An 18,017-nucleotide genomic window follows, 5' to 3' on the forward strand; every position below is an offset into this window, starting at 1 on the left:
ATATAAAATACGAGCTCCGGACCTTGTTGTATGCCTTAAGAAATCGGATCTTGTTTTCCGCCGTTCCTCAGCAAGTTGAGTTTCGTTCGTGGCAGCCGTAACATTATCCGATTTCTTCCCTAATCGAAGTAGAGTTAAACCCTTACCTGAAAGGCGTATGGCTACCCCATCGTCCGTGGTATTCTTTCTTCACAAACGGACAGCCTCCGTTTAGAGGACTATCCCCTTGTACCCGAGCGAGTCGGAACCACACCAATGTCGTCGTCGGCTTCAATTACAGCAACTCCAGCAGTGACGTCCACTATTGCCGAGATTGCAGATCCTGACTTCTTTAATGGGGAACGCAAGAAGCTTCACTCTTTTCTTGCACAACTTACATTGAAGCTAAGGGTTAATCGCGCTTACTTCCGGGATGAGTCGGTCAAGGTTGGTTACGCTACATCTCGCCTCCGTGGCCCGGGGTCTGAGTGGTTGCGGCGATGATGTCGGAAAAGAACATCCCCTTTCGAAATTACGTGGATTTTCGGCGCGCGTTGGAAGCAGCATTCGGTGACCCGGACGCGAAGGTAGCAGCTGAACGTGAATTACAAAAGTTGAGACAAGGTAACAGGTCAGATTACAGTACTGAAAGTATAAGCGCAAGTTCATGGCCATGAACCATGTATTGAATCATTGAACACCCCATACTAATGAGCCGCAACTGGACCCAAAGTGTCACGCCGTGGTCATGGGCGTGGTTCACCATATGGTGCATTCAGTTTTGTCACATAAAACTCTATTTTTGTTTCATAATTTTTACTGCATAAAACTCACATATTACTGCAATTATACGGCATATTTAATCTCACGAAACGTCAGTCATCACTCTCGGCTTGGATGTAGAATTTGATTGAATTGCACTAAAGACAAGACGTGTGCTTCAAATCAACCTTGCTCCGTAGCAACCATCACCGTCACAAATACGTTCCACAGATCGTATGCTTCGGTTCGTATAGAACATGTCCGTCTGGCTTAGTCGCAGCATATTCGTCGGGGTTGGTGCCAACCGTGTCCAAAATCCATTCTCGATTCCCGCAGTAAACTTTGTAAATGTCGGAAAGTTCTTCGGTCCCTGCCCACTGTCCAACTACTTCACACTGCGGCCTGCCATTCTTGAATTTAACTTTGCCATGCACTGTTCCGTCAAACGGCGCAATGGCTGTGAACTCTGTGGAGCTGAGTATTGTATGGTCTGCACCCTGCTGATACACCTCCAAACCAAAGAAGAACCTGTAATATCCATTGTTGCCCGAAATTTGATAAAAGGCAGTGGAGGCGCACAAAACACCTTTATCGTAAGCCGTCGCAAGGCTTATCATACCAAGCAAAGCTGTAGCTAAGCTGACGTTTAGTATCCATTGTAGTTTCAACATCTTTGGGAAGCAACGAGCTATTATCGTGTTAAGCGACGGTACGTCAAAGGTGATGGCGAGAAGGTGTGAAGCCTCGAGAGAGGCCGATTTGGAATGAGAGGTGTAAGGTCATTTCAATAAAGACATCTAAGACGCTCTTTATAAAGGAAATGGTTCATAAACCTGCCAAACTAAATTAATGCAATTTCGTTTCGGCTAAGCGAAGCTGCTTGGTGATCGTGGGCACTAGTAAATTGTTTCTGAGTTAAGGCTAAACCTTGCTCCTGGCTCTCTGCTTATATAGATTTTAGCAATAAGAATGAATCATGGGGCGTAAACCAACCATTCCTCTTGATTCTAGTCAGAAAAACCTTCATCGAGACCCCTGAGCACATCGGAGAGTTGAATGATGTCACCATCGAGAGTTTGCATTAACTACAATCCTGCTCACAAACAAGATGTAAGCCACGCACAAAGTCCAGCACGAAAGCTACTACTACTAAACACCTAACGCACCTAAATCAAAAGTACTGGGTTCGTGAGTTGTTAAGGAAGTGCGCTAGCTGCTTCTCGTTGGACGCAACCAAACACGTGCTCGCATAATCCATTAGCGATCGCTCCCGTTCCAACGAACTGTCAAATGCCTGTGCGATGCCAACTTCTATGACAATCACACTAGGGTAACACCATAAGCTCTACCCTAACCCACATCGCATATACTTTCTGATTTCAAAATATTAAGTTAAACTTTGCACTATTGGCGTTTTGCCTTCACCCACAACCGATTGAAATTACTATGTCGCTGTAACGTGCAAAGTCACAGACATATCAGCAAAGGCTAATAAGGTCCTGCCCCGATGCGTAGACTATGTCTTTCTCGCGACGATCTCTATCCCGAAAATGGGTCTCCAGCACAGAATCATGTTTTCTCTACGATTGTCTCAGTATCAGCTTTGCTATTAAATTAATAATAGGGACCCGCGGAAACCGCCAAGATTACCTATCACTGAACGACGGCTATGATACTGGAGCTCTTACAGATGAATTATTTCTAGCCCAATTCCGGATGCTGCAGATCCAGGTGCATCATCATAACGTTGCCCCTTAAAGCCGACTCAAAGACCATCCTTTTCCACCACTTCCTGGTGCTAAACAGCCGGTTCGTCCGCCAAACGCTAGTATTATTCGCTTCCTCGAGAAACGCAAGGGGAAGGGGAGCTATCACGTCCTGAGTGTCGCGTACCCCGTCGGCGACCGCAAAACCCTCATCGGCTTTCGGACTCCCACCTGTACGGCTGGACTTAGCTGCGTGGTCAACCATTAACACTCACTGTAAGCTCTCTGGTTCAAACAGTTTTGCAGCCTTCTTCGCTCTGCAGGGCTGGATAGGCCTGTCCAGTCATCTTCAGGAGCAAGCACGTCGGCTTGCTGAGCAATATTTACCAAAGCTACTGACGGCGTATAGGTACCGTTATTCTCTCGGCAGCGGGGTCCTTCGTTCCCCACAATGTCTATGTTTAGCTTCTGCCCTGACAATGAGATTTGCGCATTAATAAATCGAGAAGTAGATTGAATGGAGACTTGAGAACTTCAAGGAAATGTACCGCCAAGGAAACGTACTGGGACCTTGTCACAAGGTCAATTTGTGCAGCCGGCTGACTGTGTGTTTGAAGCTGATCGCATGGTGGCCGGGTTTTCGACGCTGCTTACACGGGCGGGTCGGCTGGACCGGATGAAATGTGTTCCGGGTCCGTATTTTTCAAGCCGCACAGTCAGTGCGGGTCACACCCTAACTGACTCCATGAAGCAATAAACTCAAGCGGCTTAATTCCAGATTCCCTACTCCCAAAGTAAATAATGTAAGCACTTGTCTGTGCTGCGTAATACTAGGGTTAGGCTGTTTCAGGATTACCTAATTTGCCGGTTTGGCCTATACAGTGCGGATATCCACTCTAGCCGGCTAGAATACAGGGAAGCTAGCTGTGCGCCGAGGCTTGCCTCGTTTACATCTGGTCTTACCACATGGCATGCAGTGCGGGACCACCAGATCTCGGCATTTTGTTCGTAATATTCAAAATATCGGGCTTGGTGGCCGTGGAATACAAGCGGGGAGTGGGCAACTGCAATAAATTTCACTGTAGCTTGTATTCAACAGTCTGGAGATTGAATTCTTGCTCAATACAGAGAACCTCTTAAGACTGACAGCGTCTGCTTGCCTTACGCTGATAAGTCGTTGTGAATTATTACGAACACTGCTTCTCTTTTCATCCTCCCCCATGCAAGTGCCACCTACAACAACTCCGTAGTCATTCCCCGAATGCCGCTTCTTTCCTCCTCACTGAGTGTAATACCAAACCATTTACTCAATGCATGGACCCTCTCCTCCTCTGAACTAAACGTATCCAAAACCTCCGTCCGCCCTCTGATCCTTCTCTTAACGTCCGTCTGGAGAAGAATCACATGGCCGACTACCTCTCCGTCCTCTAGCAATGTCTTAACCACGACAGTAATATGTGTAAACCAGCTGGTCGGGTGTGTGCTAGTCCAGTAATTCATGATGGCAAAATCTTCAGGCAAAAACTCCACTTCAGTAAATGAATATGTCGGGATCCATATCAGCCCGCCGTCATTGCTGTGGTCGAAGCACCATAGCTGCTGAGAGCGGTCGGTGTGCTGAGGAATACATTGACGTAACAGACGATTCTTCTGCGTGCCGATGTTTGCTGAGACTGAGCCGTCGATGAGGGGCAGTGGACGGATAGGCGAACCACTTGCGCCGAACCCAACATCTACCAAGTACTTCTGGCCGTCGATTGTCACGATGTTGAGCATATGGTTCCTATGTTGCTACGTCAACTTATCTACATGGATTGCTGTCATTCCTGTGTGGATAATGGGTCGAGCTTACCAACCATCATACTTCGGGCCGCTCCACCCTGGTGTGGCCGCAACAGGCTGCACGGCTTCGTTGACCCTCGCGCCGACAGAGCAGACAGCGAATCCAAGACTTCTGAGCACCGTGCCAAACAAGCAATTGCTTTCCATGCAATAGCCACCGCGGTTAGTTCCCCGCCCGATCATTTTGTGGAATAGATGCTGTGGATCCAACGAGATGCTGTGATGTGGCGAGTAGTGCAGCTCTAAGTTCTCGAACGGGATGCCGGTCAGCTGATATTTGGTTAAAACAGTAAGAAATGGAAGGCCATCTTTCGCGGTTGCATTCCTGTGGGAGCCAGGAAGGGAGATATGTTCGTAGTATTGGTTTAACTGAGCCACAGAGTAAGTGGATCTCTGGGATAGTATATCATTCGCCATCTTGGGACAAGTACTGTCGGACCGCGACAAGTCGTAGGTTTGTCCTGATAGTCTTTAGAGATTTCGTAATAAGCATAAAAGAAATAATGTCGAGCTAATTGGAGAAGGGAACAAGCAGACTCCTACGCTCCAGGGTGGGGCAGCGTAGATAGGACCCTAACCCATTATCGTGCACAGAGCTGAGTTGGGGACCGAGATAGCAGCTTCTCTACTTATCGCCTAACACTTGAATAATCAATTTTCTTTTCTACTTCAAGAGTCAACAGGTAGTTAGTGCAGCTGGACGACTAAGCCATAGGCTGTTGGAGTAGAATGTGTGCTATAGTATTTCGCGGCAAGTGATGTCATAGAATCAAGTATTCATATCGCAACCATTTGTTAATTACAAGCCCATGTGATTTTGAATCAGCAGCTACAACAAAATGTATGTGAGCAGAACTGGCCAGAAATTCGGTTTTACTCAGGTCTCTAGTATGTTGAATTGGGTGGCTCACCACACTGCAGTGGATGCTGCCATCAACTCTCCAACCCAGTGTGGCCGCGGTAGTCGAAAGGACCATAGTAACCTTGTGAGCTATGCTTTTTAAAAATTTCAGCCACCCCATTGAGTCATTTCCCTCAATGCATCGACATCCATGACTTGCTCATGCAGAGTACCAGGACATATGAACCCTCATAGGAGATCCATCATTAGCAAATCTTATCGTTTAGGATTACCGAGTCGTAACGGACCAAATGTTAGGCACACATTGTAGAGCTTTCTGCTGTATTCAACGGCCACGTCGCACTTACTTTTGTACTTAGGGATTGGCAAGAAATGAGCAACGCATCTGGTGCTGGTTCAGAGTCTTAAATTTATTTTTGGGCCACCCTACCATAAATGCACGCAGTTTTGTGGTTTACGCACCTACCGTTGGGTCACCCAACTCACGTTGTCCACATGGACGTCCTCAGAAGAAGAGAGTCAGTGAAGAAATCAGAACCTCTAGAAAGAGGGTGGCCTGCCGTCGATGTCACAAGCAGCTTGGGCATAATGCTCCGAAATGCAGAGAGCCTTTGCCGGAATAGTGAGACGCCTGGCGCGGAAATCTTGAGTTGGTATGGGTGATCAGGGTAAGTAATACGCGAATGTAGTTTAGCATAGATTTAAATGGCAAATTTTGTTTGCATTGCTCTAAATCTCACACTGTTGATTGCCCAAAGACCTGACCCGACTGGCGGGTACGGTGGGTAGCGGTGGGTCGACCGGTGGTATTTCGACTTTTGAAAGGTGCAGTAGTATTTGGAACATTTAACTTTGGTTGTAACTGTTAAATCCGTGATGAGTTACGATTGTCTTGCGGAAAGGGTTTTGATAATTATATTTATGGCCTAAACGTGAAACTCTATGCATTTATGTAGTAATAAGTGCCGAGACTAGTTAGTTAGACCTACGAGTTACGATTGCTCGCAAGTCGTATCCACGGCGCTCTTGTCCTAGGTTTTACAGCGATTAGTAGATGGCGTTATGTCCTGACTTTAAGGCGCTAGCCTACAGTTAGTATCCGAAGCATGTCAGACGGAGAAATTTGATTAATTCCTCATAGATCGTTTGGATTAACCCCAAGTTTGAGTGGCCATGATCCTAGGCTCAAATGATCAAATTCAATAGTCTGTGTGACGAGACATGAAATTTCTTTTGAATTGTTTTGACTATTGGTATCGAAGGTTGTGGGACACCGGTGGACAACCTGAACTGGCTGAGTCCCGTCCTTGAACGTCACCTTGAACATCCAGGTAGTAGACAATTTCCGCTTAGATCATTGGCAGTGTTCATTCACCGCATGATATGACGAGCAGCCTCTAAAATAATATTATTTCCAGTGAGACGACTAAACCTTCTCGTAGAATCTGGCCATATGATATAGTTACTACAGAAACCGTTATGAAGCAAAAAGAGACCATCCCTAAAATAATCTACCCTAATATGTTCCAGGCTCAAGTCCAAAACCGTGCGAAGGAATTGAGAGAATTGCTCCTTTTCTTGCCCCGTCCACACCGGCATGGCTGATAGTGTTGCCCCACCATTTCAGGTTGACAGCCTTATACTGGAAAGCAAAATATATAACAACACCACTTAATGCGACTCCAGTGGAGAATGCGGAAGTCAAAATGTAATTATATTTTGACCACCAAGCAAAGTACCTTCGCCGAATGTACCACATGAAGGCCAGCGACGCATACACGCCGGGAGTAAAGTATACCAAATTGTAGCTGCTTCCCCAACTGGCCGCACCATTACAAAGAAGGACGGGATGCACGTATTTGAGCTGCTTAGGGAACAGCTTGCGTAGGTACCAAAATGGCGGAACCACCAAAAAGCCAATCAAGAAGCTATACTTCAGCGGAGGATACAACTTGCTGAACAATCTCTGTGGTCCAATAACACCGAAGAGCACACTGTCCGCATAAATAGTTGTCGTACCGGCGCATGTGAACTTATCGACTTGGGTCGCAGTACAGAAACCGGGAATAGTGTTCATCTGGAATATAATAATTCCCACGGTGAGAAAGCATTGAATGATTGTCCCCAGAATCTGTCCTCTAAATGCCGCCCTTGGCGGGATTTTCGCATAATGAGCAAGCTTGAGATCACTCACAAAACTGTCAGCCTGTGTATCGGTGTTGATTCCAATGAGTCTGCACAGAAGATTTGCGTTACCATTCCCAGGAAGCATATAGCCGGCAATCACACTGCTCAGATTATTCATTCTCAAATTGAATCCTGTAATAGAATAAATGATCGCGATCGGAACCAGCATAGCAAAGGAAGTCAACATGGTGACGATAATAGACCACACAGGTGTATGCGTAGGATAGTGCGTAATGCCAATGATGAAGAGCACGAATGAGATGACGAAAATAACCATAAACCACCAGTCAGGTACTTCCTTGTACTTGATCATCATTCTAGACATCGGGTCGTTGTATCGCTCATATGTAGACGCCTTTCTGTTCTTAATACCAACATAGAACCCAACAAATGCTTCCTTAATAACCTTCCATTCTGTTAAAAGAATATACGTAAAGGACATGGTATACATCATGAAGAACCCGCCAAGATATACAAGATTTCCTGAGGACATGTAGGGAGGAGAGTAACTCTGGTACTTGTCTTCATCGAGGAGACCATCGGTCAATACTTTGCTGACATTGAATTGCGTACCATGGTTAGTCCAAAGTTGATTAGAATTAATAGGCAAATAGCCACCCCATCTGTAATTGGTCCAGTAAAGCGCGATTACTGCTACTCCACCGAAGAGCATTCCAATGTAGTTGTTCAGAGTAGCAAAGACCGGTATGACCAACGGACTAAAGTGATTGATAACTGCCCAGTCGAAAGTCGGGACGGGATTCACACCGAGACCCAGGAAGCTACCGGTTATGATCGCCAATACAAGATTCTTCGGTGCGATCCAAGTTATCCAGTTAAAATCACTCAACGCTGTGAACACATAGTCCGGAAAAAAGAAATAAAGAAACATTCCTCCAAAGCAGACGAAGAAAAACTTGTACTTCGACATGGACCACCCGTTGACTCGGGTCTGCGTCTCAGGTACAAGTAACGCTCGATTCAAAGCCAAAGTGGGAAGAATCGTAGGCCACATCGATTTTGTTGGATAAATTACCCAGCGTCGTAGAATACCAGCCCAGCCAAATCCGATAATTGTACTTGACAGATTGACGATCATAATATACCCCACACTGACCCAAGGTTGATCGTAATACACAGGAAGCTTCTGACTAACGACGTAGTTCATGAAATTGGAGGAACCCGCGGCCACATTGACCATGAGGGTACAAAACATTTGCTCTTTATTCGTCCAAGGACCGGGATTGATACTGATTCTTTTGCCGCGGACAGTGAACCCCCAGTCCGGAAGGAGTTGCATGGCTCTGCCGCAGGGGTACAGAAGGAGTTGGATGGCTGTTGATTGAAGATGCAAACTTGGCTGACGCCAACTGAAGAATGAATTGACGAAGCACCCAATCACAACCCAAACAACTCCCAGAAAATAAGACCGTATAGTTTCGACAGGAATAGTTTCGTCATCGTAAGGATCACAGACTGCACGGACCTCTGGATATGGTGAAAAGCTATCGATTAGAACTGCCTCGACCCTGACAGCAATATCGTACGATTCTGAATCTCCCTCGGACTCAGCATTCCCAATCAAATTCTGTATGTGTGTCATGGCCTCTTCGGGGAAATTTAAATCGTCTGTATGATAGATGGCCGCCTGTCTCAAAATTTGAAGCCCTTTCTCCAAAGACATCTCGATTGCCTTCGAAAGGATATAGTCCGTCTTGCTGTCATTTTCGATTTCTCCCACCGTGAAGGTGCCAAGTCTCTCGCGTATCTGTTCAGAGATCCTGTCTCTCTCTTCTGGCGAGATCTTTTCAGTCACTCCTATTGTGGGCTCTTTCACAACGATCTCTGCAATCGACTTCTCGTTGCTGTCTGAAGATTGCAAGTCCATAATTGCGAGACCTAGGAGCAAACAAAATTTAGTCCACCCACAAACAACGCCTGAATAGATAGATGAATACAGTCGATGACATACCTTTGTCAACCCAAGAAGTGTGACTTATAAACCTAAGCAGGGAAATAAGATTCAGAGTTAAGGAGGAAATGTGGACGCAAGATTTTAACCAGAGACCAGAACGTCTTCTATATAGAGTCGTCTGGGTAGTTTGTGGTTGTTAGTTTCAGTTCAGATCACATGTGTAGTAGATGTACTGCGTTATCATGAATGAAATTGCCGGAGGCCAGTAGCCTTCAAAAGATCGCTCATTTGGCTTAAGACATTGGCCATATTGAATCTAGCGTCGTGCGATAAGATAGTTGGATTGCACGCTAGCGTTACCTAATTACAGGACCGAATGACTGACGCCCCGTCATGTGCCTCGGATGCATAGTCAATGACCAGTAAGTCCGACTGGCTAGATAAGCAAGGCGTGCCAGAATCCATCATGACTTTGCTGCTAGCTTTTGCGAGACATCAAGTCTAGCGTACGTGGGCCATAACGTTATCAATCCCTGATAAAAAGTTGGTGAGAATGATCGTGTCAGCCATCACTTATAAGGTTTGAGTTGGCTTTTTGACAACGGTCCCACCATGAGAATTAAGGTTGTGGGACCAACGTATAATTGTAAGCTTCATGCGCTCGAGCGCACGTTAAAATAAAGGTTACCTACAGTTGCTCCTTTTTAAGTCGTGGTTCCCAGCATCGCAGTTAAGGTACCAACGTTCAAAAAAAAAGTAATAAAGAGGGATTACACTCTTAAATTGTCATTGTTCCCAGATGAAGCAGGCGTCCTGACCCGAATACGAATCGATAGCGGTGCGTGGCCTGTGCGCGATAGTAAAGAAGACCTGACCTTGGCTCAGCAGAGCCGTGCCTTAAGGTAGCCAAGCCTCCCTATCGCCAATCCAGTGGCGTATATCACAGCCCCATGCATGGGAAGCAATTTAATCTATGGTCAACGTTAACCAAGCATTGTTGGAACCACTCCGAATTTCTTGGACTCTTGGCTGAGTAAAAATACCGAGCGTTTAGGAGGGAACTCAGCTGAGGATGAACGAAGAAAAACTTGTTCCTGCCGAGAGCGAGCATCACCGCAAGGTCGTGGCGTAATCTGATCAGAAGATTGGTGGAGAGTAAACGACCGCAATTGACGGGCCTAATGTTAATATCCTATCCATTCCCCCCGGAGTTACATTTTGTGCTTAAAACCGCGCCTATCATTTACCGCTTACGGGAAGTAACCATTGATTTAGGTTTCTCCGACAGATTAACATTATCCTTGCTTCAATGTCACCAGGACTGCAATTTACTCGTCATAGACCCAGTCGCAGCTTTGCTAACGACGTCAGCATTCTTGTCCTGGACGCAAAGGTGGCTAACCGTGGCAGCATGGATGTCCACGAGGTCAAAGGCGGTTGCGACAGCGTTCTTGGCCGCGGTGGCCGAATGCTTATCTCCACCGTGAGCCCGCTGGGAGTAATTGTCCTGCTCCAGCAATAGCGCTCGCTGTGAACGGCAGGTTGCGTGGTGCTTGGGTTGTCACGCCCGAGAACCCACATCTGGAGGGTCTCCGCTCTTGTCCTTCAAGCAGAACCCTCTCGCCTAGCCTCCTGACTCGCTTCCTGACATTATCATCAACTTATTTTATGTTATGCTCAAAATTTGTCCAAACATCCAGCGGGCTCTCTGCGATCGGTCTAATAAATCTCGATTGAGAGGTAGGGTTCCCTTAGGGTTTACTCAGCATCGAGCATGCATTAACGCGTCAGTCACGCGTCGCTAGGGCTCTGCATCTACACTTCCTTGCATTTATTGATATCACTATATATATACTATGGACAATGATAGGCGGACACGAAATGACGAACTTATTCGTATCCGTAGAATTCAATAACCTACAATATTTGATTGTTCCATTCGCATGCAAGAAACTAGGTACTCTGCCGTGAGAAAAAGGCAAAGCAAGTGCGACATTCAACTGTTGGGCTGAATCTGAACCTTGATGGCTAGTGGTGTGATACATTCTATTCAAGTGACGAGAATGCCTACAAGGAGAGTCACTGTCGCGTAAAGCACGACCCCTGAGCAACCTGCAGGACACGCCGTAAGCACACAGGAGTATTGGCACTAATACTATACTGTACATATATGCAAGTCCGAGTCCAAGTCTCCTTGCTACCACTTCTTCCTCCTCTCCGTCTGCACACCGTCATGTTCTTGAATTCCTCCCTCGCCCTACGCTCCCTGCTCTCTTTCCAGCCTTCAATCCGCATCTTCATAATCTGTTGGAGATGGGGAATGCCCCTGGTCCTGGCCGTACGGGCCGGCAACGTTCGCACTCATCCCGGCGGGGAAACCCTCCTCATAATGACCGTGACAGCATAAATTCTACCAGATGATGCCAAACCAACGTTTCTTCGTAAGATAGTATTTCGATAAGAAAGTGAGTTTAACTCGCCAGACTCCTCCACAAAACATACCTACGAATCCCTCCCTAGCAACTCGTGAGATAACACGTAGGTAGGATTCTTGTTTAATTTCCTCCGCCGCCGCCGCACTGCACAGAATCGCAAGTTAGTATGATATCATCCATAGTCAAACAATCCTGCCATAATAGCAAAGTCATCTGGGAAATGAACACGCTTACCCCACCGCCGCCTCCACCGCATCTAAGAGTATGTTAGCAAACTTCAACGAAGCCATCGATCTTTGGGGAACTAACCCTCCACCACCGCCTCCGCATCCACCGCCTCCGCAGCCGCCACTGCCACCGCCGCAGCCGCCTGCAGGTTGTTAGCTACAATTTCTGATGCATCATTCAAACTACTTGCCTGCAGAGCCTCCAGCACACGCCCCTTTCCACTCATGTTAGCTTCCAGAACCAATCTGTACATTCGCTGTGTACTTACCAGAAGCGCCGCCGCAACTGCCGCCTGCTGCCACGCCAGCACCACACGTTCCTTGGCAACAGTTGCCCGCTGCCCCTTGTGTTGCTGACATACAAGACGGGTTACAGGGATACATCTCTCCGGTGATAGCTATCGGAGCCATATAAGGGGCATAGAAAAGTCCGGGATAATACAGGGGGTAGCCCCAGGCATAGTAGCCGAACATGTAATCATCCCGTCCTGGCGGGTCTCTGCCCCTCTTCTTCGCTCGTCGACATGCTTTCTGATATGAAGCCTCCAGCTGCGCAGCTTTGACTGAGGCAGCCGTGCTGGCTGCCGCCGAATCCATCTTCACGGCATTGTGTGCACTGATATGGGCGTTTTTATTGGGATCGCCAGACACTCCAGGGTTGTCGTGAAGCTGATTTAGAGCTGTTTGAGCGTTTCGATCCGAGCTTGAGAACAGCCGACCAGCGGTAGAGGTATGAGATTCACGAATAGCCTCGCAGTACCAGCAAGTGCATTCGCTATAGATCTCTCCGCCGGTCAACTTCTGATACATTCGCGATGTCCACTTGAAGGCATCGGACAGTTTGGTTTCTTCGATCTTGTCATCATGGTCGATGAAGACGTTTGTCTTGGTCACAGAGTAAGAATAGTATCTGGCAGGACTAAGCTGATGTGTATGCCATGCGAGATCGACATCGAGAGTAGGGACCGCCACGTGGTCTGGGTACCTGGCCATGATGAGGAAGAATGTTTGATACTTCTTGACGAGGCGGGCCATGGTCGAAGAGAGGGCGGGTGAATGAATCCAGTCAATATTAGCCATCTTCTCAACGAAAGTCCCCTGTCGCATGACCGCACCAACCAGGTCGAGTGCAAATGGTGACCAGTTTTCCCAATATCTGGACATCATTCGTCGAATCGCAATCTTCTCCTTCCGCAGGAGAGTAGTGGAAAAGGTGCCATTCGCCTTTCGGACGAGGGATGCGTCTCTAATTGCCCTGTCAAAGGCATCGCGAATGTCCACTACTGTCGACTTTCCCACCTGAATGTTGTCAGTAACCTCGATGAGCAGCGTCTTCAATCCCGCAATGATGATCCGGTTGGGGAAGAACATTTCGTGTCGCCTGAGGTCAGGCTTCAGCGCCTTTTCAGGCTTTCCTTCTTGAGAAAGGATTGTTCCCGGCATAGGAACATCATCTTTAAGAAGAGCCTGAAGATCGCGTCGGAACTTTTGTAATTTCAAAATCTCGTGGTTGGTAGTGAAATTGCATTGCAGGCACGTTGCCGTAAATGATCTATCCGCGTAGCCTCTGCCGTGCTCGAAGGGTCTCTCTGGGTCGCCAAGGATAGCATCAGTCCAGGGGACATCGATCGGATGGCCCCTCGGACAAGGTACTCGCCCAGAGGGTGAGTCGTGAAGATTGTCCCATGCTAGGCCAGTCACTTGTTCGAAATTGGATCTTGCTTCGTCAGTGGCAACATAGTCGAACGAGCTATTGTCAATGCAAGCATCAATCAGCCCCCACGGTAGACCTGTAACCCACACATCCATCTTTCCCTGGCGAATGCAATCTTCAAAGAAAGCGCGCGGATTGAGCATGAAAGAATGCAAGACCATCAGGACATCTGGTATTTCGTTAGTACTTGAACCGGTCTTCAACGTAATCAAGTTACCTAATGGAGGAGCACGATCAGGGCCCCAGTTGAGGACTCTTCCTTGCTGCGTGATTAAATCAAAGTGCCCCTGCAAGCCCAGGTCCTTCTGTTGGAGCATCCGGCCCGATGATGGCAGACACTTCTCCCACCAGACGCTGAATCTCTCTACTGCTCTAGAGACGTACACTTGCCATCGCTTTTCGCGAATCTTCGGCAACACCTCTTGCTTGACTTGATCTGGTAGCTTCTCCGCAATGGCATCTGAGAGTTCAAACAGAGATTCTGATGTGCTAATGTCCTCCCGGAGATTTGCGAGGGCCGTCAACAGCTTCAGGTGTGCAATACATTGATCGATAGACGGAGGTTGTTGCGCGGTGGGCTGATCTAGATTCAGGTTTGTAAAAGGCGTGATGAGGTCTTCAGGATCGTATGACGGTGGGGGCGATTCCGGCTTAGTCGCCATAAGACCATCCTTGTCCTTGTAAAGTCCGTCACCGGGGGGTGGCGAAGGTCCAAGGAGTTTGTCTTTGAAACCCATGCTGGTAATGTCAGGTCGTTTGGTAGAGTTGAGGATTGATGAACAACTAGCTCTTGATCGTGGCGGGCACGGCAGTTAAGTAGCTCGCAGAAACCCTGAACCCTGCGCTCAAGGTGTAGAGGGCCGTAACCATTCGCAGAGCAGAGCAAGCAATGGTGCCGTGTTCATGAAAGATCATGTCGTGGCTGACGCAAGGCTGCATATTGATTCATAGCTCGGTAGGCATGTGTTTCAATTAATACAGCAGCCGGAACCCGCTTGCCTCTCATCAACACTACCATCCCCTTCTATGTAGCAGCGTGAGAACAGTTCACTGCCGTACCTAGAACGCACATCCGTAGTCATTGTGAAGCGAATTACGTCGATGCCTCGGCGCTAATTGATTTCGCCTATAGATGTAAACTACGCTTCAGGGGGGACTGAATGTTTAGTGATAGGGCCGCATCGTGGACGATAAAGGAAGGCGGGTAAGTCAAGGCCGTAATCGTCATGATAAGAATTTTAATGAGGCGCAGCACACGTGACTCAACTCGCGAAGCACGTGCGAATACGCCCTTTCAGCCGTGCCAATACACTTGGTGCATTCCGAAAGCTTGCTCTGGTGGTGACGCCCGGCACCACTAAGGAGGATGCAAACCTCAGCGCATGACCAACCGCCTTGGTGCTCGCCTGTGCGCCCCCGGAAGACGAACTAGCAACAGCCCCTAATGGTTCAGGGTTATGTCAATGCTCGCATGAATATATACATAAAAAAGGTACACCCATTTGGACAAACAAGAGGACTCTTCGTCGGGACCGATAGCAAGCAAGTGGCTTGGTCCTCGCCATGGCCATGGCTGTACGGCGTTCTGGTGCTGTTTCCTGTCCGTCAGGTTGCTTGGTCAGTATATGAGGAATCTCGTCTCAAAATGTAATGCAGCTGAGAACCTATATTCGATCGCGCTGTGTCAGATGTCATCCATGAACCGCGTGACACGTATGATCGAACGTCGTATTAATCATTAGTGTTAGGGGAAGTACCATTGAAACGTTTTGAAATGTCCAAAATACCACTGCCGGGCGCGCGTATACGCGGTACCCACGGATGCCACGCAGTACTCCTCGAGGCAGCTTACCCTGAACGACTCTTAAATTGCCAGGAAGCTCCCGAGTTCTATCAACAGCGTTTCTGCATCTTTAGGACGCATCCGAGACACGTACAGAACAGCATCAACTATGCCTCTTCAATTTGGAGACAAATTCGCTGACAAACAGGCTTTTATGTTTGCTATGAAAGATATCGCCATCACGGAAGGGTACTATTACAACCCTTGTTCTGATAGAGCTCGTGTAATTAAAGACGCGTCATGCGGGTGGAAGCTTCACGCCAGGCAACTGGATGATAGCTCAATATTTGAGATCACGAGAGTCCATGGCACACACAGTTGTACATCTTAAAATTAGGCTGCTACGACATATTCATCTGCCATTGAGAACAAGAGGGATTACAGACCAAACCCCTTGAAAGTGGATGTTCCCACAGACCATCAAGTCCAGATCAACTATCAATTGGCATTGCGCGCAAAGAATATTATTCTGAACAAACTGAATGGAACTGATAGTTGAGAGCTTCAAAAAATTCCAAATATATTCAAGCGATCAATGAAAGCAATCCAGGCAGCCACACCATCTTGCACATCATTGCAGATAAATTTTACAGTCTTTTCATCAGCTATGCCTCGTCCATCGAAGGGATCAAGCATTGAAGACCACTTATTGCTCTCGATGGGACACATGACTTCTGATGCAGTCGGTGTCGACGCGTATACGGTGTTGTAAAAGCAGAAAATCGTGAGAATTGGAAGTGGTTCTTGGAACACGTTCGTACTTTCTTGGGGGAAGACTTTGATTTCGACTCGCTGACGTTGATACGAAGCTATGCCCCCGGAAGCATCCCAATGGCTAATGAGAAATGGACCAGAGCATTGGGCGGACAGCTACTTCCCGGGTAAGCGCTTAGGTCATCGCACGTCAAATGCGCCAGAGAGCTTCAACAGCTGGATGAAGATGACGTCATGCGTGATGTGCCTCAGCGACTACGGACCGATTCTGGTTTATTTTGGTAAACCCTGGTCCATTCAGCCGAGGCCGAAATACCCCCAACAACAAAATTTTATTACGTTAACACAGTCATACATATTTTATGGGTGTTCACGAATAACGAATATTCGTAATTCAGCCTTCTTCCTGAAATTATTGGCAACTGACTGCTGCGTCATCTTCACTTCGTTCCCTCCAGAGTCATCGCCGGAATTCCATGCTTATTGAGATGAAGCTTCATATTGCTCGTGGACGTCGCTCGGGCCGAATCCGTGAATTTGCATTGTATCTGCCTATCCTCAACTAGCGTTTTGCCTCTCTTTGGACACACTGAACCCTAAACCCCAGGAAGCGAAGAGACCTTGAACTACGACCAGAGCAAAAGATTGTGACTCTTGACTTGAGGAGTTGACGATCGATCCGCAAGGCCATACGTGTCGGAAAGGTCGGCAACCGACAAAGCCTGCTTCTGAGGAAAGCCAGCATCTCTAGCATCTGCAACGGGAGTGCATGTAAGAGTATCTGACTCTTGAATCAATTGAATTACCAAATCATTGGATGTAATGGGTTCACTATCTTCCAGTGGCAGATTCACTGAGTCTTCACAGTTCCGGCCTTCCAAGGCCGCCTCCTCGTCATTGCCGTCATGAGTTAAGTGATAGTCAATTCTATGAAAGCGCGGCGCCCGCTTGGATAAGCCGACGGACAATTCATCGGTCCAGCTGACAGAAGAGATTTCACAATCAGGGTCTGACATGTTGTAATGGAGAGGAATAACTTCCAGGGAAGGCAAGATGAAAATGGGAAACAAATGACGCGTTCAAACGACGCGTGATAAGCGCGAAATGCCTGACAGAATAAAGTTCAGAACGCGTTTATCACGCGTCGTTTGACAGAAATAAAGTTCACTTAGCCTAAACGCCAGTTAAAAATAATATTCGTTATTTGTATTCGACGTTTCGGATTTTATTCGTGACGAATATGCAGATACCTACGAGTACGAATAGCGAAATATTTATTCGTGAACAGCCCTAAAGAATGGTAGCCGGAGGCAGAGCGGAGCAAGCCTCGAACCAGTCATCAACGTGTCATCAAGGAGCAGTGTCCAGCAACCATACCGTTGGCGTCGCTAACAACCTAGTCGGACAGAACTATCGCGAGCCAAGGCACTTTTGCTGCACTCCTCCCCAAAACTCTTAACCGCTGTCCATTGCTGTAGCTATGTGTCGTTATACTCGCCTTTCAACAGGAGCGGCCGGAGGCCGTTACGGCATTCGCCCTCGACGAGCTCCGGCCCTGATCTGACTTTCCAAGACTCCATATCGCAGACAGATGTTTTTCCATCAGCGGCAGCCTAGCAGTACCTCGAATGCTACGGTCTGCAGTCTCTGCACATTTACAACTGGATCCAGCTGTTTGATATTCTCATTTCTGTCTTGTCAAACGCGTTAAGACAATCGGATTCATCCTCATTGTTTCTAGGCTTGCTTGCGCCATCCCAGTAAGCAGCATTGACAACCAAACAATTCATCGCTGCGGCTTGGACAGCTTCGCACATGAAAGCCGGGGGAA

At 47.5% G+C, this 18,017-nt stretch overlaps 6 protein-coding genes across 6 annotated transcripts; 1 reads left to right on the plus strand and 5 right to left on the minus strand.

Annotated features, from left to right (window-relative positions):
- Positions 1-255: 255 nt before the first annotated feature.
- V1508DRAFT_397805 (uncharacterized protein) lies at positions 256-483 on the plus strand (the record flags this gene model as incomplete). Its single annotated transcript, XM_066938173.1, has 1 exon — positions 256-483. The coding sequence occupies one exon, from the start codon at positions 256-258 to the stop codon at positions 481-483; it is 228 nt and encodes a 75-aa protein (XP_066795517.1).
- Positions 484-953: 470 nt separating this feature from the next.
- Positions 954-1,488, minus strand: V1508DRAFT_447953 (uncharacterized protein; the record flags this gene model as incomplete). The annotated part of the gene is made up of 1 exon (XM_066942453.1): positions 954-1,488. The coding sequence occupies exon 1, from the start codon at positions 1,410-1,412 to the stop codon at positions 954-956; it is 459 nt and encodes a 152-aa protein (XP_066795518.1). The 5' UTR covers positions 1,413-1,488.
- A 2,038-nt stretch (positions 1,489-3,526) lies between these two features.
- Positions 3,527-4,794, minus strand: V1508DRAFT_418400 (arylamine N-acetyltransferase 1). The gene is made up of 2 exons (XM_066940460.1): positions 4,300-4,794; positions 3,527-4,230 (listed from the first exon to the last, which is right to left on the minus strand). The coding sequence occupies exons 1-2, from the start codon at positions 4,704-4,706 to the stop codon at positions 3,681-3,683; spliced, it is 957 nt and encodes a 318-aa protein (XP_066795519.1). The 5' UTR covers positions 4,707-4,794; the 3' UTR covers positions 3,527-3,680.
- Positions 4,795-6,667: 1,873 nt separating this feature from the next.
- V1508DRAFT_462156 (OPT oligopeptide transporter protein-domain-containing protein) lies at positions 6,668-9,684 on the minus strand (the record flags this gene model as incomplete). Its single annotated transcript, XM_066942829.1, has 2 exons — positions 9,311-9,684; positions 6,668-9,237 (listed from the first exon to the last, which is right to left on the minus strand). Exon 2 carries the CDS (start codon positions 9,224-9,226, stop codon positions 6,668-6,670), a length of 2,559 nt encoding a protein of 852 aa, XP_066795520.1. The 5' UTR covers positions 9,227-9,237; positions 9,311-9,684.
- A 2,124-nt stretch (positions 9,685-11,808) lies between these two features.
- V1508DRAFT_387087 (uncharacterized protein) lies at positions 11,809-14,500 on the minus strand (the record flags this gene model as incomplete). The annotated part of the gene is made up of 6 exons (XM_066937832.1): positions 13,847-14,500; positions 12,185-13,798; positions 12,107-12,130; positions 11,998-12,058; positions 11,917-11,944; positions 11,809-11,832 (listed from the first exon to the last, which is right to left on the minus strand). Exons 1-6 carry the CDS (start codon positions 14,364-14,366, stop codon positions 11,809-11,811), a joined length of 2,271 nt encoding a protein of 756 aa, XP_066795521.1. The 5' UTR covers positions 14,367-14,500.
- A 1,901-nt stretch (positions 14,501-16,401) lies between these two features.
- Positions 16,402-17,202, minus strand: V1508DRAFT_439754 (uncharacterized protein; the record flags this gene model as incomplete). Its single annotated transcript, XM_066942234.1, has 1 exon — positions 16,402-17,202. One exon carries the CDS (start codon positions 17,200-17,202, stop codon positions 16,813-16,815), a length of 390 nt encoding a protein of 129 aa, XP_066795522.1. The 3' UTR covers positions 16,402-16,812.
- Between the last annotated feature and the right edge of the window lie 815 nt (positions 17,203-18,017).

This window comes from Lipomyces doorenjongii, assembly GCF_038497915.1.
Source record: "Lipomyces doorenjongii strain NRRL Y-27504 unplaced genomic scaffold V1508scaffold_28, whole genome shotgun sequence".
NCBI lineage: Eukaryota > Fungi > Ascomycota > Lipomycetes > Lipomycetales > Lipomycetaceae > Lipomyces > Lipomyces doorenjongii.